Here is a 27,437-nt window from a genome sequence, read left to right on the forward strand (position 1 = left end):
CGCAATATAACATTTTAAAAAATATTTTCAATGACGCTTTTTCATTTTTTTTTTTTTCATTTCATTTTTTCGTCAAATTTAACAAAACGATTGTTGACATTTCTGACAGTCAACAGAGACGAGATGACGGCGGTTCTCAGTTATATCCACGGGGAGGAACACCTATTTGTCCCCATTAGAGCCACTATTGCTCTGGATCGCTTGCGGTCGGCTACGTGACCATGTGCAACATCTCCACCCTCTCGCAGCATCCCTCTGGCCCCCGCCCCCTTCAGCCCCCTTCAGCCCCCTCTCCCGTACAAGCTGTCCTCAAACCCTCCCGAGGCATTAGAGTGTGACTGTGCGGTGTTCCCGCTGAGACGCGGAGGAGGAGGGATCTAACTACTACTGTTAGCGGGCGTGCAGACGTGCGGATGGTCAACCCCTCACCGCCGACGACTCACTTTGGGATTTAGACGACGAGGAATTCCGTCGGAACCTCCTTCTCTCGCCAGAGACACACATTAACTCACAACGATCACCGTTTGTTACCCCTAGTTTCCTCCAGTACTCTCTCACACACACACACACACCGACACCCCGAAGGGGACCGTGGTCCACATCACAGGCGGACGGTGGGGTGTGATGCGGTCGCCCCGCAGCAGCGGCTCGCTGTTGTAAAGAGCTGGCGTTTGGTCGCCAGTCCCCGGGATTCGCTTCGGATTGAGCGGTCGCTGATTGAACCAGAGGAACCAGCCACCAGTCTGCAGCGGAGGGAACCTGTGGTGGGTGAGTTTATTTGGATCTCTATCGGTAACATTTTGGGATGAAACTCAAACCGATAAATGTTGTGTTTTGGGGTCTTGTGCCGTCCGGTCCGTAGCGCGCTAACGGGAACCATTATGTAACGTCACACACACACACACACACACACACTTTAAGGGAACGTGGTAATGTTTTTGTGTTGACATGATCGCATTTAAGTGTTTTTAAATGACATTAAAGGTCAATATCATCTGTAATGTCCACCCGTGACGCTACGCGTTAACCTTAGTTTAGCGAGCCCACGCCCGGTTACCTCCCGTTCAGCTGTCATTGATTAGCCGCGGAGATGCTAGCTGGCCCTGGTTATCGTTAAGGCTTCGTGGAACCATTCATGTTTGCTCTAATAGACTGACTCAAAGTCAAGTGTATTAAAACACTTGTTATATGCAAGACATCTTCAAAAGTTGTCAACAGATTTTTATGGAATTTGGTCACAGATTGGATTTGGGGCCATGGAAGATTTGATTAAATTTTAATGTGGCTTCTTGATGAGATATTTATGTTACAGCAGGTTATACCCGGGCATGGGTAGTTCATGATGTTCTGTCACAATGCAGATTACATTACTTGTATTCAACAATGCGTAATTATCACTGCACAAACAGTGCTAACAAGATATGTGTTTATGTATTCAAGATCAGTGCGCACTTGTTATGCTGTTTGTTGCAGCCTTAAACCTGGAACATGGATCAGATCAACACACTATTGCAGGGAGTGATGGTGCTCCTCTCGTTTGACAGAGGGGACAATCAGAGACACAAAGAATTAAAAAATATAGTAAACAGAAATGGGTGATTCTGCTATCATAAACAAAACCTGAGAGGAAAATAGCTGATCAATTGAATAGTGTCGGGGGGTTTTAAACCACGGATCATAATTTTTAGTTATGATTGATTGCTGGACAATTCATTGCTTTTAAATTCAAATCTTCTATGTGTTTGGTCATCTGTAATCATCTCATTTGTTCTCTGTGCTTCAGATCTAGAAATTTCATATTACAATTGGAAAAAAAAAATCAGCATTTGTCAGTTCTTTAACTGAAGTAAAAATGCTGATTCTTTAGTTAAGGATCGTGCAGATATTTGCTTTTGTTTGGCTTCACTGAACTTTGAGTAAAAAGTCAAAGCAGTCTGTGCAGGAACAATGCTGCAGCTTCAGGGCTGTATGCACTGAATCCGATGCGTTATGTTGTGATACTGAACACCATATAGTCAGCTGTAAAATTGTAATGTGCATTAGACTAGTGTTTCAGGAACAACAGAGTCCCACAAATAGTTCCCTCACCGTATAGTTTCCGTGGTATTGTACTGGAGTAGCTGAAGTATGTGAGAGCAGTGCAGGACACGTATGAGGACTGTAAGAAAGTGGTGAGGTGTGCTGTAGGTGTGACAGAGGAGTTCAAGGTGGAGGTGGGTCTGCATCAGGGATCAGCTCTGAGCCTCTTCTTGTTCGCTATGGTGATGGACAGGTTGACAGACAAGGTTAGGCAGGAATCTCCACAGACTATGATGTTTGCAGATGACATTGTGATCTGTAGTGAGAGCAGGGAACAGATGAAGGAGAAGCTGGAGAGGTGGAGGTTTGTCCTGGACAGGAGAGGAATGAAGGTTAGCTGCAGTAAGACAGAGTACATGTGTGTGAATGAGAGGGACCCAAGTGGAAGAGTGAGGTTACAGGGAGAAGAGATCAAGAAGGTGGAGGATTTTAAGTACTTAGGGTCAACAGTCCAGAGCAATGGAGAGTGTGGAAAAGAGGTGAAGAAGCGTGTACAGGCAGGATGGAACGGGTGGAGGAAAGTGTCAGGTGTGATGTGTGATAGAAGAGTTTCAGCTAAAATGAAAGGAAAGGTGTACAAAATTGTGGTGAGACCAGCGATGTTGTTTGGTCTGGAGACAGTGTCACTGAGGAAAAGACAGGAGACAGAGCTGGAGGTAGCAGAGATGAAGATGCTGAAGTTCTCTTTGGGAGTGACCAGGAAGGATAGGATCAGGAATGAGTACATCAGAGGGACAGCACATGTTAGAAATTTTGGAGATAAAGTCAGAGAGACCAGACTGAGATGGTTTGGACATGTCCAGAGGAGAGAGAGTGAATATATTGGTAGAAGGATGCTGAGTTTTGAACTGCCAGACAGGAGGCCTAGAGGAAGACCAGAAAGGAGGTTTATGGATGTAGTGAAAGAGGACATGAAGATAGTTGGTGTGAGAAAACAGGATGCAGAAGACAGGGTTAGATGGAGGCAATTGATTCGCTGTGGCGACCCATGAAGGGAAAAGCCGAAATGAGAAGAAGATACAGTACTGGAGATCTGTGTTGAATGTGCTTGCACTTAATGGAATATACCAAATGTTCAAATTTGGTAAACCCGGAGATTGATACCATTGACTAAACTATACTTGACCCAACCTCCTTGATTCAAAACCAGTCTTACAATGTGAGGTGTGGAAACCTGAAAATACAATGGAGAAATGGCATCAAATACATTCTGATTTTGCTGGGTTTTTGGTATTCCATCAAACTTACCAAAATCCAGATCATCACCCCGCTTAGTTTGTCAAGGGTTTTTTTTTTTTAAATAGGGTTAAGGTTTACCTATGTCAGTATGTCAATGTGTGTCTGGTTAGCTGGCGTCTGATCAGTGTTTGACGATGTAATAAAATCTAAAAAAAACCCAACAGCTTTCATTTATGTGATATACACATTGGCAGAAATGCAACGGAACAGATCATCTGTATGAAGCAGGATTTGATGTAGATCTTGTTTTACAAGAACTTTTCCGGAGGTTGTTCTGTTTTAGACGGTACCACCATTTAGTGACAATGCACAACACCACCACGGAGTAGCCTTCAGTGCTACACATTCTTTTCTTCCACCTTCTGTGAGCACCTCATCAGCTGTAACAGTTGGGAACACCTGAAAGTTAAAGCTGCGTATGTAGTTTGGCTACTTGAATATAGAGGTCACCGATTTGTTTTGTGCAAGATATTCAATACCTGCTGGGTGGGCATTGACAGTATAAAATAAAATGAAAACTTTCCTTGGTACAAATGACAATTTCTCCTAATAAGTGGTTCTCAAAGTTTCACGTCACATTTTATTATACGTTCAGCCTTACTCAAACCTCGTCAGAGGTGTTACTAAAAATCAATAACAGGTACTCCTAATCCAATGGAACCCCCCAAAAAAGTTAAGTACAGTTAAAAGTGTAGTTTTGTGATGCAGATTGTGATATATTTAATGGTGAAAATCAGTGAACAAGTTGGATATGTTTCCTTCATTTGCTATAATAATATCCATGTAATGATAATCATTCCGTCGCAGCCTGAGCTCAAAGACTGACCCTGTCTTACAGTAACAGGGTCTGAAAACTTTTTGTGACAATGGCTGTACTCATTGTCATGGGTGTTTTCAAGTTTCATGTGTTTTTCCAATGAAAAAAAAGTTGTGGTAATGCTTTTCCTCACCATGCTAGTGACACTGAACACGATGACATCATATAGCAACCAGTGTCTTGGAATTCCTTTATCACCAAACCTCCATGACTAGCAAAACTTCCTCTTTAAAGGCGTGTGTGTCTGTCCAGGGGCACGAGCGTCCCAAGACACAATTTTGTACCATGAGTATAAATCTTTGCCTGCCACTGGCTCTTGGGCGGGTTTAAGTTTTATACTGTGAGTTAAGCTTTGTTTTTAAGTAGTTTTTTTCAACACATAATGTGGTTTTATTTTCATCTTTAAACTAACAGAGCCTGTTCAACATATTCCACATTTCTTTTTCTTAGCAAAGAGAATACAGGTTTGACAGCTACAGCATATGAAAGGGTAATGATCAATACTTCAATCACCTCCCATCAGTACCTGCAGAGGTCACATACTAATGTGGAATATTAAGATGAAAAAGTGAAGCTGATGCACAACAACAAGATGGCACTTCATTTGGTAGTAGAATCACAGCACCAGTAGGTTTTCCAGCAATGAAGCCTGGAGCTGTCAATTGAAATATTTTGACAGCTCGGCAGCAGAGAACACCTCTGTAAGGGAAAAAATACCTGCAGGTAGGTGTCAGGGATCTGGCCAATATATGCAAGTCGATTAGAACGACTTGCATATTTCAACATGTAATTTAAAATATATAATATAGTCAGTCCATTAAATGATTAACAATTGAATATTAATATTTGGTTCAGTTGTAGATTGTGATCTTGATACTTGTTTTGAATTGTCTGTTAGTTTGTGTATTTACACATGGTTAGAGTCTGATAACCTGAAGAACTCATTCGTATTGATGTTGTCTTCATGTTTCAGGCTTCACCTACTCACTCTCACATAACTGCAGGTTTTATTTATAGTGACTGTGACCCTGGAGACTGCAGGTCAAGGGTCCCCTTTTATTTTGTTGGGTAGCTGTGAAAATACATGGCGTAACATAAGAACAAAATTTGAATGTTTTTCTGTTAAATAACTAATAATTATTCTTGAATAATAATTGGTTTATGTTCAAAAGAAGTACTTAACCACTCTATTCAAAGAAGTGCTTGTCTGGATACTGGATAAACCAGACAAGAGTTGCCAGTTCACAAAAATAGAAATTGAGCTAGAAAAGAAAGCAAAAATAAGAGTCAAATGACAGAAGTTGCCATGGTGATGTGGAACACTGAAAATGGAAAAACCATGCAGAAAATATCTGGGCCGCTTATAAGGGGACGAGAGTGCTGAGAGACAGCTGTGTCTGTCAGTTTGCCTTGTTTGTGTCAGCTTGTGTTGCTATCCGAGTTCACGGAGAAACGATGGGCTGTCAGCGGAGGGAGGGGGAGTCACAGAGCAAATGCACAAACAGTCATAACCAAATGCTTTCAGTTTGACCCCATTTTCATTTGATTTGATTTCCAGTCAGATCTCAAGTAGCTAGTTACTGTTGTGTTCATTCGTGGATGATGGCATTTCGATGCCACTCTATGTTACTGTTTTTGTGTGTGTGTGTGTGTGTGTGTGTGTGTGTGTGTGTGTGTGTGTGTGTGTGTGTGTGTGTGTGTGTGTGTATGTGTGTGTGTGTGACAAGCTGGCTCTTTTCTCACTGATGATAACATCTTCAGGACAGATCATTTTAATGTCAACCACATCTTTCAGTATTTGATATTTTCAAAGATATCTTTTTTTCACATAAAGAAATTGAATAGATGGGTTGATTCATAATACAATTTTTATTCCACTGTCAGAGTTTGACAGAAATCTCTATGAGAGGTGACTCATGACAGCCATGTGCTTCTGATACTTGCAGTAAAGTAACTGACCAGTGATTGATATGACACGACACTTGCAAAAGTTCGTTGGCCTCAGTTAACAAAGTGACTTACAGCAATTGTTGTACTGAAAAGAAATGACTAAATTGGTTTGGAAATCACCCACACAAGGTTGGATGCATGTTTGTAAATGTAGAAAATTTGGATGATACATCTAAATCCAGCCACTGGAATCCTATCGGCAGATGACATTAGGTTGACCTTGCCAGCTCCACTTCAGTTCTGGGCCTCCCACGTCTCCATAACTGGAGTTATGGTTAGAGTGACCTCCTAACTGTACAATCTGGCCCAACGTGGAAATAAAATAAATAAATAATCTTTTTGCCATGCATATCTCAGGATTTCATGAGGAAATATCTGCTACTTTCACTAGTGATTTGGTGTGTAATAATTTTGTATAGTCTTTATTAAGATGATAAAACATCTCATGATCTACATGTCTGACAAAGGTGCTAATAAACTATAGAAAATAAAAAAGAAACAAAAATTAATTAATTGTTATCCACCTTCATTTAATATTTCCTCATATTTTCATCTTAACTTAATTTTTCCTTCAGTTCGAAGACACTTTTATGACTTCAGATTTTTTGTTTCTTGTAGTGTATTTCATACAGTGGTATGGATACGTACCAAATATGCCCGATATGTGCAGATACACTGGCTCATTCATATTTCTGCGACATAACTTGAAAATAGATGTAAGTCGAATGAACTGTTTTCCAGACTAAATTGAAGATAACTATTCCCAGTTCTGTACTGTACTTTTTTTTATGAATGCATTTTCAATATTTAATATAAATTTACTTTAAACTTACAAATAATCAAATTTTATTTTTTTAATATAGTACAGAAAAAAGTTCCCCTCTTATACGTCACCTCTCATCATCAGCTGTTCTTTCCGCATTGCACATGACGGTGGCTGCTACGGCCTAATTATATGATATTATGTCTTTTTATTCTGATTTATTGTACAGTAGCATGATATTGTGTGCTTTTAAGACTTTTCTAGTGATTTTAAAAATCCAATATTTGGACGTAAATTGAAAATGGTGTGAACTTGATTTTTATTTTTTATCACCAACGTGTAATTGAGAAGGACGTAACTAACACGACATAAGCCGAGGTTTACCTGGAGATATTGATTTATTAAAAATTAATACTTGAGCATTTGAGTATGACAGTCTATATCAATTTGGTGAAGTAGTTCTTGTTTAATGTCTCGCTGTTCAGTCAGGCATCATTTAATTTCCACAGTTGTGCTGCTGGTTCTACCGGCTTTTGCTCCCAGGTTGACTGAGGAGGTTGCAGCAGGTGAGTCAGACTGGCGGTGCACATCAGACAAGGGTACATTCACTGATGTGTACACCACATGTGCGTGTGAAAGTGTTTAATCATGCTAGCTATGCATCATTCCTCTTCAGGATGCTGTAACACTTTTTTGAGGGCTGTTTGCAGAGCATGGCACAAAGTACAGATACTCCATTCTTTCCTGTAAACTGAACCTCAATGTGAGCATGTGTGAACTTTATTTAGGAACCGATAAACAAGTTAGAAGTCGAAATAAAACTCCTTTTTGCTATCCCAGTGGAATCCGAGGTTTAGGACCAGTTCCAATTTGGAATTGGGCTTCAATTCCAAACCCAACCTATCACACAGACGCACAAGCCAACATAGTTGATCAGTGAATGTTTCGCTCCACCTGTGTCTGCTGTGTTTTCACAACAACATTTGAGCTGCATGTAGAGGAGGCCTGGTGAAGATGTAGCAAACTAAAACAGTCAAAACTAGCATGGCAGTGAATGACACTGATTCAAGCAGGTAAATACAAACTGCAGCACTGGTAGGTAAATATGAAACTGAGAATGCACCAAACTCTATGCATTTATTGGGATGTGGAGGGGTGAAGTGAGGTTAAGCAAACCTCAATAGTATCGTCCTTCCATACCAAAAAAAAATAAAAACAGGCTTGAATTCTAAAATGTGTCTCCATATGTATTTAAGCAGCCATGTACAGTCTTAACATTTGCCAAACAGCTCCAAAAATAGCTTGATATGTGATGGCATCATGTTGATTTCTGGTGATGGATCAGATGAATAAGTGGTGAGCTTTTTGGGTGGTAGGATATGTCAACAGCCACTGCTTCCATGACTTCCCAAAACTGTTCAGCATCAACATGAATTTGGTCTTTGGAATTTGGACCACAGCCAACGCATTTTGATCGGCTACATTCTGCCTCTGACGCTCTGGTGTCTGCTGCTGGCATATTATGTTTCTGGTGTGAAAGTCCTGGACTAGCTGCAGTTACTAGTGGAAATTTCCACTTCACATTTGGCCAGCATCCTGTGAATGACATCCTGGTTCTATCACAAGAAACCCCAGAACAGAGGAAAGGATTTCATGTTGCTGTTTAAGGGGAATTTAATATTTAGTATGGTGATCAATGCAGAAAATGTATCATTTGATCATTTATAATTCGATCATTCGAGTATATAAAATATATATATATATATTGTTTAAAAGGACCAGGTATGTGGCCACATTGTCAAATGGCGTCACAATTCGGCAACAGCATGAGATCTCTTTACAAAAGATAGTGACTTTGAAGGAAAATAATTCCTGAATATGTTCAGTATGTTTAGCATGAGCTGATGATATAACGATGATATATTTGTTTCTGGACTTAAATGTTCACTTCTGTGTGTTGGTCACATTTGTTTCTCTTCTTGGCCTTTATCTTATTTTTTCTTGGTATTTATCTGTCACACCACAGTTGAGGAAAACACTTATTTTGTGTTCCATCACAGTGATTCCCTTATTCATGCCCATGTCTTTAAATATGAGGGAATTTGCAGATTGTTGTTTTCAGTTATGTAGTAGGGTGAGGTCATGTGAAGTCTGAGGGAAATGGTGGCAGAAAAACTGGGATGCAATTCTCATCCACCATTTCCAACTAAAAGACGTGGTTTCATGCTAAGTCATCACATTCACTCTGAATGCTATTTGTCCTCACACAGGATTACCCTCTTTGTGAGGTGCATTCACAATGACACTGCATTTGTAACTGGTGTGCGTCTCTACCTCAGTTGGTATGCAATGGAGATGGCTTGGTCAGCACCGCCACACTGAGCGCTCACATTTTTTGCAAAACTAGGTTCAAACCAAGTGAAACATTCCAGTTTTGCTTTTGTTTTGAATAGGCCTTTCAGTTTCCAAGGGAGACAGGAACCATGAGTTGGTTTTATGTTCACACAAAGTCATTTTGGATCGATAAGCAAAGAAGAGGGAATTTGGGACCTAGCCTAGACTAGGTTTATGATGTCATGGTCGACATGTGTATTTTTCTACTTCCTCTCAGGAGCTTACATGAGGCCTTTGTGTGTGTGTGTGTGTGTGTGTGTGTGTGTGTGTGTGTGTGTGTGTGTGTATGTGTGTGTGTGTGTATGTGTGTGCGTGTGCGTGCGTGTGATTATGCTTAGTGGTAGGTTTGACTATATGATGGGGGAACTTGTGTGTGCATTATTAGTTTCTGTGGCGAAATTCTTATCCTCACACAGGTGCAGTTCAGTAGCACATGTTGAATCATTATGTAAGAGGCTCATGTAAAATGACGTTTTTGTGGTATGTGGGTTGTGTACCGCAAAGGGGTCAGATTTCTAAATCCCTGCATGAACCCAGTATCCTCTTGGTCGGTGAATCTCGATACTGTCGTGTTTCTCTTAGCAGAAATGAACAGCCTAGGAGCAAAAGACTTATTGTACTTAAAATTATCCTTTTTTTAAAACTCTGTTATCCAGTCTGATCATATCTGACTAATATGCATCAGGTGTCTCGTTTGCCTTGGGCATAGGAACTCATTTATATAACTCAGTGTAGGAGTTAATCTGTTGCTTTTCGTGGCACCACTGCAGCATCGGGCTGTGTCATACATCCATTATATGCTGTGTGCAAAATTCGATGCGATTAATGCAGAGATGATAAATTCCACATGGGTTGCAGTTTTACATGACTTTTAGTAGCTTTCCCCTACATGTTAAGAAGACATCTCATCAGTCTGTAACCCCAAGGAGTCAATTGTATTCATGATTATCATAGATGATTTTTAATGAAGATAGAAGTAAGGAATTATTCAGAAGCTTGTATGAAACAATTACATATTAAAGTTCCCATACCCAACCCGGAAGCTAGTTAACTCACCCTTTAGAAAGATGCCATCCTTGTTTGAAGACCTGTTTGAATCAGTAATAGAGATTATTCTTGCCGTTTTGACATGTTGCGCTGCAGCATGTCAACACGGCAAAAAAATCAGCAGGAGTTTGTTGTTGCTGTTTCAAGTCAGAGAGAAACAGGACTAGGTTTTGACATTAAGTTTTAATGAAGAGGGGAAAGAAGGGCTACGAAACAAGTCAGACAATAGGTGGCAACCCACTGAAAAGTCTTTCAAAGACAAGATGTGCCATGAATGACTGGGGTAAGAGATCAATACAGAAAGTTTTTCCCTGATTGCTCCAGTTCAACAATTTTTCTTTTTCTTTAATCTAGACAGATACATAATTATTACAAAATAACTATTGTTACACAATTATTTTTAATTGTTCAAGGTTACTTAATTGTCTTATGTGAAGACCAATTGTCAGAGTCTTGGTGTCTTGTCAGTTCATTCGCCAGAGGGTTTTTGTGGTTTGTGTGTTTGCAGGAAAGGTGTGTTGCTTGCATGTTTTGTTTTTTCTTTGAGCATGCAAAGCGAGGTTGTCTCGTCTGTGTTTGCAGAGAAGGACAAGAAACGTGACTCAGGTCACAATGTAGCCTTGAAATTCGGGAAAAAACATTTTAGCATAATTTCATGGGTTATCTTCTTTTCCTTTCGGCTTTTCCCTTCAGGGGTCGCCACAGCGAATCAATTTCCTCCATCTAGCCCTGTCCTTTGAATCCTCTTCTCTCACACCAACTACCTTCATGTCTTCCCTCATTACATCTAAGTCATTAAAAGTTCCTGCAATCAACAGCTAAAATGGTGCATTGTGTTATTAAATTGCACCAGCTATCATAGGTCATAGTTTGAGAAGTGAGTGATCCTGTAGGGTCAGTGCTATTGTTCACACTATCCACGCCCCACAGTGTTTTGGAGGTGTGTGGTGTGTGCCAGTCTGGGTGGTGAGCCTGTGTGTTTTGCATCCTCTTGTTTGTAGTTCCTAACTGATCCAGAACTGGGTGAGGGTGGAGCTGACTGGTTTCACTTTGACTTGAAGTGTAACCCAGGGCACTGTGTTCCGCTCCCCAGCCGGACATGATGTGTCTTTCTCCTCTGGAATGTGAGTACAACTACCCACATAGTTCTATTATTTGTCTACGTTTTGCATGAACATCCATTCCAGTCCTACAAACATGGCTGAGTGATTAGCTTAGCTGTTTCCTGATTGAGTTGTAGGGTTCATCCACATAAGTTATGTTTCTCTCTAACAGTTTTTTAAGCTCAAGTATAATCCATGCATGTCATAGTGATCGCAGATAAAACCGCTACAAATCAGTAAGGAACACAACATGAAAATACAGCACCAGTATGTGATATACTGTACCAGTCCTTGGGCTGATGTCCACATCTCTACTTCAGGCCACTGCTTGATTAGAATACACCAAAGGATGTGAAAGGAGAGAAGAGTTCAGTTAACTCCAAGTCTAAATTTAATATATCCATGACGCGCTTCATAGAGCTTTTGTTTGCCAAATTTGTTTCGAAGCTGATGAGAGAAGAACGTTAATTGTAATGTAAATGACTGTCATTGTTAATGTTACTTCTTTGCCTGCTAATATTTGCAACTGAAATGTTTTTTCGTGGCAAAGATGTTATCAACTTAAAACTAAGTTGGTTCTTTTAATTTTGATGTGAAAATTTTAACACAGGTGTTAATAGTTGATAACATTTGGAGCCAGCCCCATGTGGTCATTGGTTGAATTACAGATTTTGTTACAGCACATGAGCTTCATTTTTCAGCAGCACGTTGCTGTTTGGGTGAAGTCCTTGTAAATGTGTTGACACTAATCCTTACTACCCCAAGTCTCTTATTGCACAAGCTAAATGTGTTTACTGTTGCAAGGCATTACTATTAAAGCTGCAGTCATGTTACATAATCGTACTGATAGCTATTCACTCTACACCTTTTTTTCTTTTTTTTTCTTTTTTTAAGAAAGGACTATTTCTGGTCTGTTACGGTATGCACGTGGCAAAAATAATTACCAGGAAAGGATTGTTTATGGCCTCAGTAGAACCTACAAAACTTTCCACTATCCATAGGAGGGTAGAGGAATGAAGCTTGCAGTGTTAAGCAGAGGGGAGGGGCACAAGACTGGATTCCCGAATGGGCAAAAGTTATTTCTGTCCCATCCTCCTCCCCCTCCTCCTCCTTTCTGGGTAGGTGTAGACATGTCTGGTCATGTGCCTTTTGGTAAACTGAGTAAGAGTACTTGACCAATAGTGTGTTCTGGCTTTTTTGTAGATGCTTTACGGAAGAAAAACCCATCTGTTGGCTTTCACATTCCATTTAAAAAAAATCTTTACCAAAAGGGAGCAGGGTGGTTCCTTCCTGCTTTGGTTGGACGAAGCTATTCCTCTTCTCAGTTGTATTCCAAATATTTGTTTGAAATTTATGTTCATTCATTCATTTGGTTACTGGAACCTATCTCAGCAGACTTACTGACGAGATGCAGGGGACAATTTGGGCGCGACACCGTTGCACCATGGAGCCACATGGAAGACTTAGCACCACTCACACACATTCATACCTAGGGGCAATTTGGAATAAAGTTCATGTGTTTTAGAGGTGGGAGGAATCTGGAAAACCCAGAGAGAACCCACACAGACATGGGGAGAACATACATACTCCACACAGAAAGGACTTGAACTCTGAACCTTCTAGCTGTGACTTACTGTGGCATCATTCCGCTCCCATATACATAAATACATTAATATTTAACATCAATGAAATTGAAAACTGTTTGAATTTAATGAGAAACACACATGCTAAATTTATCAAGATCAGTTGTTTTGCCCTTGATGCACAAGCCCTGGAACGCTTCTGCCGTCCAGGGGACTGGGGACTCCCTGAACACTGCCAATCTGCCCTTGAGCAAGGGACCCCATAAAATGCACCATAAAGTAGCTGGTAGCTGCTCCTGCCTGCCACTGTATAAAATTGCATGCTTACACGCCCCGTGTGTGTGTGTGTGTGTGTGTGTGTGCGTGCGTGCGTGTGCGCGCGCGCTGAGTAATAAGTGTTACATCTACATGCACACATGTGGAGTGGACTCTCTCCATTTATATTTAATAATTTAGATTTTATCCAGAAAAAGAAACTTTGCTGTCACAGATTTTCAACAGAGATATGGTCGCTGAAATATTTTTGTGAACTGCAGTCAGCTGTGTACAGACTGGTGAAGATGTACCCAACATTGTTTGTATCATTTACTGCTTTGCTGCTATTGGTCCAAGATATTTTCAGCCACACAGTGTCTGTACAGTGTCGAAATAGAAGAAGAAATAACCTTGCAAGTTCCCATTTGGGGAAATTATTTTTTTATTTTCTTTTTTATATTGAAATACTTACGTCTTCTGTGTTATTTGTCTCTCTCTCCTCCAGAATATCCATGAGCTCCGATTTCCCGCACTATAGTTTCAGGATGCCAAATATAGGGTTTCAAAACCTTCCCCTTAACATCTACATTGTCGTGTTTGGGACGGCCATCTTTGTCTTCATCCTCAGCCTCCTCTTCTGCTGCTATTTAATAAGGTAAGATCCATTTACCATTTAATGTTGGATTTTACTTAGGTTTTTAATTTATATTTGTGTGCATTTTTTTATGTGTCTTTTTGGAAAGTCTCTTCGGCTCGGCATCCCTGATTATTTACAAAGTGGAACATGTCAGTAATCTGGTGTTCTATAGCCACCATCTATAGCCACATTCAGAAAAGTCAGGAGGAAAATTCAAGTACAGTATTTATTTGTGTGCCCCAACCCTAAAGAAACAGTTTTTGAAGCATTTAATTCTGGTTTGATTTACACATTCAAATTTAAACGCAAATCATTGTTTATTTCATTTGAAACAGATAATAAGTTTAAAATTCAGGTGTCTTAAATTCCGAATGGTTTATGTTTTTCATTAGACCATGTGATAATATCTGTTGACCGTAGAGCCACAACTGAATTGTATTCAACTACGGTTTTTTTTATATTGGTTGCTTTCAGATTTGTTGTATTGTCTAAAAAACTGGCAAAAAGCAGTCATAGCTGTATTTGGCAATGAAACTGTCGTTATCACGACTGGCTTAGATTGCAATGAAAACTCAATGTTGTGTCACCAAGGCTGTAATTTTAGAAAACCTCCCAAGGCATCAGAATACATTTCAGGTCTCTTTGACTCATGAATAATTTGTTCAAAAGTGCTCTCATGTACTACTTTATATATTTATGAGAAAGCCAGTCAGGAAAGCTAGTTCTCCACCTGACAACAACCAGACATTGTTTTTTTCTGAAATGTGCATCAAAAAAGTAAATGAAATGTCAAGTAGCATTATCACTGCTCACAGTTGAGGTTGACCTGAAGTGTATTTTTTCAGAAATATGTCTGGCTAATAAACATACACAAAGGTGTAATTTGTCAGTGCAGTTTAGTTAAAGTTATTTGCTGAATTTCTAATCTGAATCTAAACATTGATGTTGTACTGACAGCCAAGCTAGCAATGTTATGAGCAGAGCATTTGTCATCAAAGAAACAATATTATGTTTTTGTTTTTTTCCAGAAAGTAATTCCTCAAAGGAAGTCCTCAATGTTCTTAACATTTCCTCACTAAATTAAGCTTTTTCTACTGATTAGAATTTAATTTTGGTATTTAAATTTCTTGTTTATAATCATTTAAATTAATCTTTTTAAAGTTACGTAGCACTGGCATAACCAGATTTTCCTTTCTATGGTTGTTGTGGGGAGTTTCTTGACAGCAACAAACTGAAATAACATCAAACATTACATTTCTCAGTTTATTTACCATCGAGTAGTGACATTCGACCAGTTCCACATCGAACTGTGAAGACACACTTGACATTGATGCAGTACATTGATTCAACACTGAAAACTCACTGAGGTTTGGGCAGTAAAATCAGTGCAATTATTCTCTATTAAAGGCACGTGAAGATGCAGCCAATGCCCCAACATTACTTGAATGTCAGTGCAGAGTCACTGCTGTTTCTGTTGACAGGAGAGTGAAAGGGAGCAAGGAATTCACATTAGAGTGGATGTGTGACGCGTCATCTGTCCAGGGAAATAAACATTCACACACGACTTGACAGAAGGCGGACTCTCACAAAAATTGTCAACCAACTGTCAATGAGTCTCCAGTCCACAAACACATTAGTGTGAAATATGCAATGTGACTTCCATTCTAAGTTGGTATGTGAATGAGAGGGTCACGAGGCCTCGGACGCTGGATTCATTAACATGGCCTAAAGGTTTACTAATGTGGACTGTGAAGGAACCTAGTTACATCACGCTTCAAGGCAGTGATGTTTGTTATTGTCAGTGTTCGTCCGTCTGTCTGTCCGTCCGTTAGTATGTCCACCAAATATCTTTGCAACCGTTGCAGATAGAGAGATGGAACAAAAAGCATATTAATCGGGCGGCAAAAGGGATGAAAATGAGATGATGACCTTGAGAAAACTAGGTCAAGGTCAACTTTCAACTTTTGTACACTCAGGAACTGGATAAGATAGAAAGACAAGGGAGAAGGCCAGTTTGATTAAAGACCATAGATCAAAGCTAGTGCTTTGATCAATGACAGTAGGTCAGAGAGCTATCTTTGATCTTCGACCTATGTAAGTGGATCAGGGTAAAAATTGGAATTCGGGGGTGTCAGGGGATGTTGCAGTCTGTGACTGCCTTGGTTCTAGTTTAGTCATTGCAGCAGTGTTTCACGTTCATGAATGTTCAGTGAACTGACTAATGACATGGGGGACTAAACCATTAAGACATTCTTGACTCCAATGATGGCTAACGCCTTTTATTAGCTGCCCATAGGCTGGTGTAATGATCATGATAAGGTAATGATAGCTAGACTTTGGAGGACTTTTTTTCAAGTCATTCTTCTTGGTTACTTTGACTTCGTGCTCAAGGGTCACTGAGCTCTTCCCGTCAGTCTCCAATGACACCCCCCCCCCCACACACACACATCTATGACCAGCTATCCCTTTCCCATGGGAGGATCTGCACCTTTCCCTGCTGACTTCCTTCAAAATGTCAGTTTCTCTCCTAGACTGTGTTGCTTGTTTTACAGATCCCTCTCACTCTGCTGCGAGAGGTTATGGTTACTTTTAATGGAGGTAAATCTTACAAACCTACAAATTCCTCTTTTTTCTCGCTTGTTTTCTTCCCTTTTTTCTATGTATTTCATCCTCACTCTGTGTTGCATAGGTTTTGTTTTTTTACTTACTTTACAAGAGCGATATTTGAGTTAAACATTGGTTCTAGCTGTGATGAGTTTTATCTTTTTAATGTGACTGAACAACCTAGTCACATTAAACCAAGTAATGCCTTTAATGTCTAATCATATGTTTTTTTGGTGACATTTTAATACTGTATATTGCAATTCTTGTGTTAGTTTTTGAAAAAGTTTAGGGCTTGATCATTTCTGTAGCACAGAACACAAAAACATGTTTTTTGTTGTATTGTTTTTAAAATCAAAACTAAATTGCTCTGTCTTTGTTACGCTGTCTCTTTTTGAGATGTGTCAGTTATAATTACTACTACTGCTACTACTAATAATAATAATAGCAACAATATTTTACACCCATACAGTATGTAGCTCAACTTATGATTAAATTTTCTATGAAGTGAAAAGGTGTTTCAATATTTATTATCCTTTTTGAATGACAACGACATGCTAGAAAACAGTGTTAGAGGGTAACTATTTAAATAAGGAAATAAATCCAGGTGTCATTTTTGTCACTTTTTTTAAGAATGTATAATTTCTTTTTCTCTATTTAATGGTGCCAGTTGGAAAAATTCACTTACTAGCCAAAACATCTTCTCTTGTTTCATCTCCCCCAGGTTACGACACCAGGCGCACAAAGAGCTGTATGCATACAAACAAGTAAGCAATCCAGTGACGCGTACACGCACACATGCACACACACACGCACGCACGCGCACAAACACTAACACACACACACACACACACACACACACACACACACACGGGGCGTGTAAGCATGCAATTTTATACAGTGGCAGGCAGGAGCAGCCACTGATGTTTACTGAAATACTCTTTGTTCTTGGCGCGCATCTGCATAGAGAGAAGTGCGAAGAACCTCAGCGTTGATGTCCTCACCAAACTTAGTAAAACCTTTTTTTATAAAGTTTATGTGATCATTGACTATCCGCCTGGACCTGGGTAAATATCGATAGAAGACTGACTGAGAGAGTGCAACATATTTCTCCTCGTCACAAATGAAGTGAAGAATGGTTGTCAGAGTCTCATGGATATGTCTGACATTTTCTGTTTTCCTAAGCAAAAATTAATAATTGTCAAATGTGTTTACATGAAATTTTGTACAACCCAATAATGAAATGTCTTTAATGAACTTTTATCATTTGTTTAGCTTTTTTTCCCACAGTACCATGCTAACTTTAGGCTCACTCTGAATTTGTGGTGTTGCAAGGGTTATTTTGGGAATTAAAAATTTATTTTTTCATTTGAAAATTGTGGTTTTTATCTGAAACAGCGAATGACTTATTATATGACTTATTTCCTGTCTTTGTCCGTTGAAATATTCCATGCTAGTTTTATTGATTGGTCAGTCTTCAGTGGCTGGTTACTATTATACTATTATACAAGTTGAATGTAAACCAGTAACTAATCCCCCTTCATCTATTATTATTCCTCTCAGGTCATTCAGAAGGAAAAGGTCAAAGAGCTAAATCTGCATGAGGTAAGAGCGCCTCTCCTCTGAGCAGTTATTAACATTTTTCTTTTACATAAGATTCTGTATCATAACCTGATGAGAACACGTGATGTTTTTGTGTAATATGAACTTACGAGTCGAGCACTACTGTACTCATATGCTAGTATACCTCACGTCAACTGGTTCCAGGAGACACAACGTAAGTCCAAAAATGACATATATGTCAAATTCACTTGTCTCCAAGTAAACCGAAAATAAGCATTCCCAATTCCCTACTGTTCTTTATTTATGAGTGCATTTTCTATCATATATGCATTTTCTATTTTATATATATATATATATATATATGGTTAATACAAATCTATTTTAAGTTTACAAACAAATTTTCTTTTTTAATATAGTTCAGAACAAAAAAAATTTACGAATACAATTTGGCCTTGTCTATCATACATGGATGGTAAAATAAAATCCTTTTTTAAGGATATAGAAACAAATTCAGGAGTTATTACTTTGCAATCAGAAAAAAACTAATTTATTTGAAATTTACCAATATGGATGACACGCAAGTTTGTGAAGCGTTCCACATTTGCGGGGGGTGGGGGTGGGGGTGGCAGTGGCTCAGTGGTAGAGCGGGTCGTCCAATGTTCTGAGATCAGCGGTTCGATTCCTGCTCCCTCCCAAAGAAAACCACCCGAAAGTGAGCTGACAGAGGGAGGTGCCAGCTAGCATGTCTACAGGCCCCCCTGTGTGTGGTTGTGTGTATTGCAGGAGGCCTGTACACACTAATATGCATGTATGTGATTTACTAACAAAAAAACTAGAGTGTGTGTTCTTAATTTCCCTTCGGGGATTATAACAGTGCATAAAAACTCTTTTTTTAAATGAAACTGTACATTCAATTTGACGGCTTACATGTTGGACATAGATGGCTGAGGATCGTCCACATCAACATCTGACTCTGGCTGTTGTTGTTGGATGTGCTCAAAAAAACTGATCAAGAGTTCCTTCACGTGTCTTTTTCTTCTTCTGAAGGATTAAATTAGAAGAAGAAAAAACGCTTTAAATTTGAGTAAAATGACCCAAACTTGATTTTTATTTTTTCTGCATGATCAGAACGGCTTAACTCGAAATGACGAAAGCTGAGGTATACTGATTTTAATGCTGCATGGTCTTGGAATTATTTCCAGCACAATGTGTTCTCTTCAATTTGTTCACAAGTTATAATTCCAAGTCTTTGGTTCTTCAGTTACCTGGAGGTCCGAATTGTACTTTGCTAACCTTTAATTCATCAAGATTATCACCCGAAATATTGTGGTATTATTTTAAGGCCATAATGTCAATGCACCTGTGACACTCTTATGTGAAAACTAACACCTAAAGGTCTAGTCGTGAGCATTTCCCTGGTGTTATGTAATGCTGTATCCCAGCACTGCCAACTGTTGGTGTGTAAAGCACCATTCTTAGATGTTTGAAATGACCATTCACCTTCATTCGTGGTTTGACACGGAGCTAAACACAGATTTTCTTCAACGTTTCAATCCTCACTGTTCCATTGATTCGCAGTTGGGAATTGTCCCGCACTGTGACGGGACAGCCGAGCTGTATTTGCTTAACGACAATAATATGCAGTCACATGTTCACTGTCCTGGGTGGATGACCCAGTTTTAATGGCGCCCTTGGGGCTCTGGGCAAAACTGAGGATTCAAGTCAAGTTTGGGTTGCTTCATGTGCATCATAACCGTTTTGTCCAATTCCCATTTAACTGCCCTATATAAACAGTGTATTTAACAGAACACCATAATATCAATAATTTGTATCATTTTTATCATTACCTGCTTGTCTTTTTCTGTCTTGTTTATAATTAAGCACAATTATAAATAATTTAACAGTACAGTACACTCTAAAATCTAACCCCAAGCCAAATCATGCTAAGTTAATCATGATCTCGAACGTGTCATCTACTTAAATGTTCCTGTTTGTACAAGATTAGAATTAGTTTAACTGAGGTCATAAACTAATTTCAATTCCGCTTCAGGGACTAGCATCCATAGTAGAGGGAGAATGAAGGGAAGTAGAGCTGCTCTGTAATGAAGCCATTGCATTTGAAAAGTAGCAACAGTCTAGATATTGAAGAATGTAATATATACAGTATTACATAACACTATACTATGGCATAAATGTAGGGCACCAAAGCGATGGTCTTCCTCACCACATATCTGAACTCCCTGCTTCCCTTTCAGATATGTGCGGTGTGCTTGGAGGAGTTCAAACAGAAAGACGAGCTGGGGATCTGTCCATGCAAGCATGCCTTTCATAGAAAGTGAGTATAAGATTGAGTTTACATTCATGGACACACAAACAAAAACACACCAAACAGACAGTGATCAAGGATAAATGGATCTTTCCAGATTTTCTTCAAGCAAGACTCATTCTCATGCATCTGTATTTTTTGGCCTTTAAGCCCTGGTCATCTGGGAAAAGCAATAAATTGAGTTATTGCACGGCTGAATTCAAAAAGGAATTTGTCCTTTTCAGTGAAACTCTCAATAAAGGTTGAGATTATTTTCTAAACTGTTTTGAAAGGGTAACACATCTCAAATATTAACAAAAAAATAGATACCCACACGTCTCTTATTTATTTGGATAACATTAAGGAAGATTTAAGAGAGTCATTTGTGGCCTGACCAAAAAGTATAGCACATATTTAAATGATTCTATGTGTGGTTTACAATTTTCCAGCTCAACACTGAAGTCTTATGTGCATGAACTACTGCTGGATCCAACGTGATTCCACAGCTCCTCCCAGTCCCTGGTCATTTCAACCCAGTTGTTTATATCAGCAGGGCACCTCCTTTTGGCCTACATCCCTCTCACTTGCAGAAAAAGTGGTCACTGCATACTGCATCCATTGTATAAACATGTCTTTTGGAGTGTGTGTCTGTGTGTTTCTGTGTGTCTTCGTGAAGCCATGCTGTTTACGGTAAACAGACTTTCCAAGAAACCAGTTAACGTCAATTCTCAGTGTGAACAGAATGCTCTCCTTTCACATTGACTGAGTAAACGTTAAACTTTCAAGTCATTAATCTGCCAGAAATTAACCTCAAAAACTTGACGTTCATGCTTGACACACAGAACAGTTTTAAGTTTGATGCGCATGCTGCACACTTTTATCGAAACTCCTGGACAAATCCAAAATCAAAGAGTTGGTTGCATGGCCAGTATTTTCAGAATCAAACTATCATGGGACTATTACTGTTACTGTGATGACATCATGGGGAAACCATGTGGCTTTAAACTCACTTACAGTAGTTTTTTTTTTTTATAAACTGTATTTCCACTAAATATGATGCTTTCATCTTACACTTCCAAACAAGCTTGCAAAGCAGACATTAGAGTATGTTATAATAGTGGCTGAATGATATCTTTTCCTCTCTTCCAGGTGCCTCATTAAGTGGCTGGAGGTGAGGAAAGTGTGTCCTCTGTGCAACATGCCTGTGTTACAACTTGCCCAGCAGGCCGGCAGCACAGAACCACCCGAGCCGATACAGCAGCCGTTGCCCGGGATAGAAAACGTGGTGTAACGGACTCAAACCTTCTCTCACAGTGACCCCCAAAGTCAGACACCCCTCACCCATCCTCATCTGTACAGGTACACTTTGGCATGAGTCCGTGGACAAAATGGAGGAACTGACGTTGGGGGAAAGACGTGGACAGAAGCTGCGAATCTGCACCTCGGGTCCTTGCACCGGTTTACAAAAAGGGATTTCCTGACATCGGTTTTTGACCGATAACCAACTATTGTAACGTTTTTAGTTTCGTGAACAATGAAGAAAAGTTGATGAAGTTTTCTTGGCCTAGAAGTGGTTGACAACGCTCTCATAACCAAAGCACTTTTTTTGGGGGGGGGAAACCAACTAAAAACACAAAAGCCAAGACCTACAATATACTAATATAACAATTAACAAGCACTTTATTAGGAATCAAAACTTATTTGCTTGTGAGCGAAGTAGCAAGGTCATATCGTTATGTCTCTGAGGTGCGTAGGGTGACCCTTACCTGTCCGTCTGTCTGTACATATGGTAGTAGTCTAGCTATATCTCCTCAAAAACTGCTCGACAGAACTGAAATGTCACACATGCTTCATAGAGGCTCTTAAGCTATGGTTTTATATTTTTAAGCATATTTATAGGTAGGCCATTTTCATGTCACCTTATTCATATTAACCTGTGACACGGGATTATGGTCTAACCACATTAGCACAAGTGTTTTGCCAGTAGCGGGGGCATCTGTGTCCTTCGACTAATTATCATTAACTACTCTTTCTCTTCATTGTACAAATTTTCATATTTATAAATTTCAAATTAGATTTTAAACAAACAAATAGTATTGTGTATCTCAAAGGGACAACAATGCCTGTCAGGAAATTTCAAAAATGCTTCATCAACCAAGCAGACGGAAAACACAAGACTTAATGTCTGATTTAATGTGAAACCTTTGAATGTGTTGAAACCAGAATTTTGTATATTAATTCCATAGATTCTGATCCCTCATCACCTGTGTGTCATTCATCACAAGTAACTGTTTTCCATGTTGTTGTTGTCAACAAAAGAAGGTCATACATTGAACAAAATGATGCTTCCATTGAAGGATTTACAGTAACACGTTGTTTTATGTGGAGTCAAACATGCACAAACTATAAATATGCTGTTATCCCTGACATTACTGAGACTTTCAGAGAAACAGTTCAGATCCTCTCCAGCAGAAACACAAACACCGTTTTATCCAAAATCAGTATTAGTGTGAATTAACCGGGACTTAGGGCAAATGTTAGTAAGGAAGCAATTTTAAACAACAGATCCATAAAGTGTAGCATGACCATTTTAGTTTTATATTACAATAATTATTACTTTGCTGTCAGGTTTGTTTGTGTTTTAAACAGAGCAGAAATTTCACTGTCAACAATGGCTTCCATCTCCAAACAAAGCTACTCATTTGGAGCACTCATATTGATGTTGCACTAGCATCACATATCCCGTTGTAAAATAACTTCAAAGTTCAAATCAGGAAGAGATCTGGAAGAAGCAGGGTTTTGCCTTCTGTGCTCTTTAGCTCCACCTTTACATTTGCTGCACACACAGTTGCAGTTGTAGTGCTTCCATTCCTGTAGGGTAGTCGCATTTATATTTTTATTTATTATTCTCGGTACAGCTGCGTTGCCCGAAGAGGTTAGCAGACTGACGCCTGCATCACAATCACTGCCCTCAGCTGCATCCAGTGCTGTTAAAGATGCACACTACTTTGTAGAACTCTTGCGAACAGAGAGTGGGGTGGGGAGAGGTACATGCATACCCCCCCACACACCACCACCACTTGGGCTATTATATGGTCTGTGGTCAGCAGGTTGTAATGAAGCGGTTTTCTTTCATAGACACAGTACCGACTGGGGAGCTCTACTGTTGTGCTGCAGTATTCTGGTCTGTTCACCTCTCCCTCGGTTTGTGTGGGACAGGGTGCCTTTTGTGTAACACACACAATATCAGCCCTGTTAGTATTTGTGGGGGGTTTTGTCTGTTATCTACATTTAGTGGATAAAATATAGGTACATATGATGATCTAAAATAGTGGCAAAAAAGCTGTGCCTCAAGAGTATCAGATGGATAAGCTGTAGTCTTTTACTTGTGATCTCTAATGTTATTCCACACCACCTTTTAAAGATCTGAAATTCAAATGTAAACAAATAAATAGTTATACTGTAAAAAAAAATAAGATGAGCCTAGCTGTCAGGACTCACACAATGGAGTTCATTAGAAAGCATTTAGTTAATTTTTTTCAATGAGGTCTAGTGCTACCTGTGATTCCTATTTAATATTTAAATGAGTAAACAAACTATTAAAGGCTTTAGGAATGCAACAAAAAAAAATCCATCCAAAATAAAATCTAACAGAAATAGTTTTTGCGATTATACTTGAAATTTAAACAAATCTCTATCCTGATTTGGGCATTTGTGAACACAGAATAACCAGGTAGATGTTATTCTCCAGGGTGGCACGGTGGTGCAGTTGGTAGCACTGTCGCCTCACAGAAGGACGGTGTCATAATACTATAACAACTTGATGTTACTCTGATGTGTTGTCAATACGCTCAAGGGATTCTTTTCTGGAATGAAAGCTATGTTCTTTCAACAGGATGATATTGGAAATAATAATAAACAATCGGCACCACACATGCATTATGCGTTACCCATATTATTAAACATTCACACAAGTCAGGAACATAATTCCCCAGTTTCCCCAGCAGTAGGGCAGTCCACAAAATTTTTTTCAACAGTCCACCCTAACACAGCAACCCTGCACGTAACAGTCTATAGTCCAGGTCGCGACTGAGAGGTCACTTCCTCGGGCTTGTTCCACCATTGTGAGAAAAATGACAACGTGTAAGCCACAAAAAAACAAGGAAGAAAAACACACACCCGGCCGTGAACACAAAACAATCACCAAAATATACACCTTAGGGTGAATTGATCAGTTCCAAAATGTCCACATGTGTGAGTGTGTGCGTAAGTCGCTTGTCTTCCATGTGACTACACAATGCACTGGCGTCATGCTTGGAGTGTCCCCCAACGCTCACCCGCGAGTCAGCTGTGTTAGGCTCCAGCAACCCCCACGACTCGCCATAAGCGGAACAAGTGGTAAAAAAATGATTGTTATTCTCTAACACAGGAAGCCAAAACATGTGTACAATAGTTTTAAAAGTTGATGTTGTGCTTCTCCAGAGGTTTCATACGGTCATCAAACTGCCCCCGCTCCTCACTGACGTGTCAAAACCTCCAGGGGGCTCAGTGGTGACATCTGGCATCCCAGATAAACCCACCTTCTGCTTTTGGCCCTGGTGTCCCCTGGTTGTCCCTGAATTTTTTTAAAAATTTTTATTTTTTTTACTTTTTCCACAGGAGGTTGGTCACTTAATTAGATTTCTCTCCTGATTGTAGTCTGGGTTGAAGGTTAGGCTAGGCTTGTGGAGCGCTGCTTTTCCTGCCTCTTCTTCATCTGGGACAGGGGGGCTGATTATTTGCAGACTTTCCAGCTTGCTGCTGAACTTTGACCAAATTAATGGTTGATGGAAGTTCCCTGCCCCCTGCCCCTTGCCCCTTGCCCTGATGGCCTGCGGAGCATGCCCCACTGATTCAGCCTTAAATTGAACTCTTGGACTTGATTCCTGGCTCCAGTGTTGTCCTCTGATAATCCTGCACATTGTTGATTACTGCTGTTCTTGCTGCCTCTGGGGGGTATTGCAGTCATCTTCTTAAAAAAAACTTTCTGTGCATTAATATATTTATTTATTTTTTCTTTTATTTTCTTTTAAGTTTTTTTTTTCCACAGGTCATTAGTGACGACGTTTTGGATTTCTTCTATGTAAATTAACAACATAAGGGCCTTCTTAATAATGTTGTGTCAGCGTTTTGTTCCTTTTTGGTCTTCCTCATCTTTGGCTGTTTCAATGAACCATTTGTCCCCTCAGAGGATTTCTGCAGCTGTCACCAGAAGATGACATATTTTATAGCTTGGTGCTATTAGCGCAAGTCTTAAAGCTTTGTTTCTGTGAACAGTCACAGAATCTTAGGGTCAAGAGACGAGACAAAGCGTAGTTCATGTGAAAGAAAGTTTTTTTGGGTAGCGAAGTTGCCACTGATATCATTTAATCTAGGTGGATATTTGTTGCGCTGTACATAAGGTACACAAAATTATCTTTAACTAAATGGCAGAGTAACACTTTCTGCTATTTAGCCATGTTTAAAATCTTGCTTTCACACACAAACTCCGTGTGCCATCTAAACCCCACTGAAATCAGTGCCAATTAAAATGTATTGTTTTCACCAAAGTCCCAGCCAACAACAACAGAACAGAAACACTGGTTTTCAAAAAACAACAGAGATGGCAGTCTCTGACTAATTTATGGCCAAAATACAATGAAGTCAGTTGTGAATGTATTGATAAATATCTTCCAGAAGTGAAGTTATTGTTGATATCAGCGCTGCTTCCGAGTTAACTCTCCACATATAAACTAGAACAGACACGATCAGGTGGAATGTTCAGGAGCACTGCATCACATTAAAAATTTAAAGTAGAAAGCTTCTGAATGATGGCGTCAGAAAGCTGTTCGTAGTTCTCCCCTCAGGGCTCGATGTTTGATGATGATATTCACACAGAATATAAAAGTCTTATTTAACAAACAATAAAAATAATGAGGGATTTCATTATATTTCCCAGGTTGGTTTTAGTGACCAGGATTTTCAGCCTCTATCACTGCCTCCCTGAAGTGAAGTGTCTTGTTTGTTTGGTGTTATTTATTCCTCTGTAGCTCTTGTAGTCGTGCCCTCCCCAACTCCACGGTAACCTCCCTGCCCCCGATTCTTCGTCCACACAAACCCTCCCGGCGTACCTGAACACCTTCTCCCCGACCCTCACACATCTTCTTGTTAAATGATGATTATGTTTGTGGACTCTCACAGACATTGTTTGTAAAACTAAGAATTCTGCAGCAGAATATTTTTGGAGTCAATTGCTGTACAGTATTTGTAAGCTCTATTTTTGTATATTGCTATTTTGAAGAAAACAATATGCATTTTGTTTCTTTTTCTCGTTTTTTGCTAATTTCATGTTTATTAATTTTAAGAAAATGTTGCATGTTGACTTGAACTGTAAATAAAATATCCAAATTTTGGAAAGATGTGTGTTGGTTATTTTATTTCTTTTGCAATTAATGTCAGAATAAATGAAAGTTAACACATATATACAATATTTAAGGCAAAATATTTCTATTTATGCATGCCATAAAATATTTTTGTTCAAAACCGAGTTCAGAAGTTTCCTGACATTTATCTATATATAACATGGGGCATATCAAACTGACCATAGACATCTATATTGACTGAATTGCCCCATCTTGTGGTCAAAAATCTTACTTGTGTGCTTTGCAGCCATCTGATGACTGGGTTGTCATTTCCTCTCTGGTCTCACAAAGTGATGGGATGTATCATGACTGATCCTCAGTAAAATATTAGTTGGTATCACGGTCCTTCAAAAGGCTGCAACTTGAGAGTTAACCTGCAATAAGAATCATGTCATGTCTGGAGATTATATATAGATTGATAAAACAGAACAAGAAGCATCTATTATTATTCAGTGCATCATCCTGCTTTAAGTGATGGTGTATTTGGGTGAACTAGACTTCAGAATGACACCTCAGCTCTACAGCAGGAATATTCTGGATTTACAAAGGGTGAGGCGTGTGCAACAAATGTTCATTCATTCCCCATTGTGAGCTAACATTCCTTCTGTTTGTCATTTGTTCTGTGTCACAAGAGGGTCACTGACACTACTACCCCCCCCCC

The 27,437-nt window shown here is 39.4% G+C and overlaps 1 protein-coding gene across 3 annotated transcripts; it reads left to right on the forward strand.

Moving 5' to 3' along the window:
- Positions 1 to 333: 333 nt before the first annotated feature.
- Positions 334 to 26,771, forward strand: rnf24 (ring finger protein 24). 3 transcript variants are annotated; one of them, XM_068321925.1, is made up of 7 exons: positions 334 to 768; positions 11,291 to 11,413; positions 13,736 to 13,885; positions 17,193 to 17,235; positions 18,032 to 18,073; positions 20,287 to 20,366; positions 21,486 to 26,771. In XM_068321925.1, the coding sequence occupies exons 3-7, from the start codon at positions 13,743 to 13,745 to the stop codon at positions 21,625 to 21,627; spliced, it is 450 nt and encodes a 149-aa protein (XP_068178026.1). In that variant the 5' UTR covers positions 334 to 768; positions 11,291 to 11,413; positions 13,736 to 13,742; the 3' UTR covers positions 21,628 to 26,771. The 3 variants fall into 3 exon arrangements, with proteins under 3 accessions (XP_068178026.1, XP_068178025.1, XP_068178027.1); XM_068321924.1 differs by lacking the exon at positions 11,291 to 11,413; XM_068321926.1 differs by lacking the exon at positions 11,291 to 11,413 and having other exon boundaries at positions 334 to 764.
- The last annotated feature ends 666 nt before the right edge of the window (positions 26,772 to 27,437 follow it).

The sequence above is a fragment of the Antennarius striatus genome, chromosome 8, assembly GCF_040054535.1.
Source record: "Antennarius striatus isolate MH-2024 chromosome 8, ASM4005453v1, whole genome shotgun sequence".
Taxonomy (NCBI): domain Eukaryota; kingdom Metazoa; phylum Chordata; class Actinopteri; order Lophiiformes; family Antennariidae; genus Antennarius; species Antennarius striatus.

What these genes read in the sequence shown, in the direction of transcription:
- rnf24 (XM_068321925.1), top strand. Translation starts at nt 13,743, where the DNA reads ATGAGCTCCGATTTCCCGCACTATAGTTTCAGGATGCCAAATATAGGG. An exon ending in AAGAGCTAAATCTGCATGAG is followed by an intron (nt 18,074 to 20,286) that starts GTAAGAGCGCCT and finishes CTTCCCTTTCAG; the next exon opens with ATATGTGCGGTGTGCTTGGA. An exon ending in AAGCATGCCTTTCATAGAAA is followed by an intron (nt 20,367 to 21,485) that starts GTGAGTATAAGA and finishes CCTCTCTTCCAG; the next exon opens with GTGCCTCATTAAGTGGCTGG.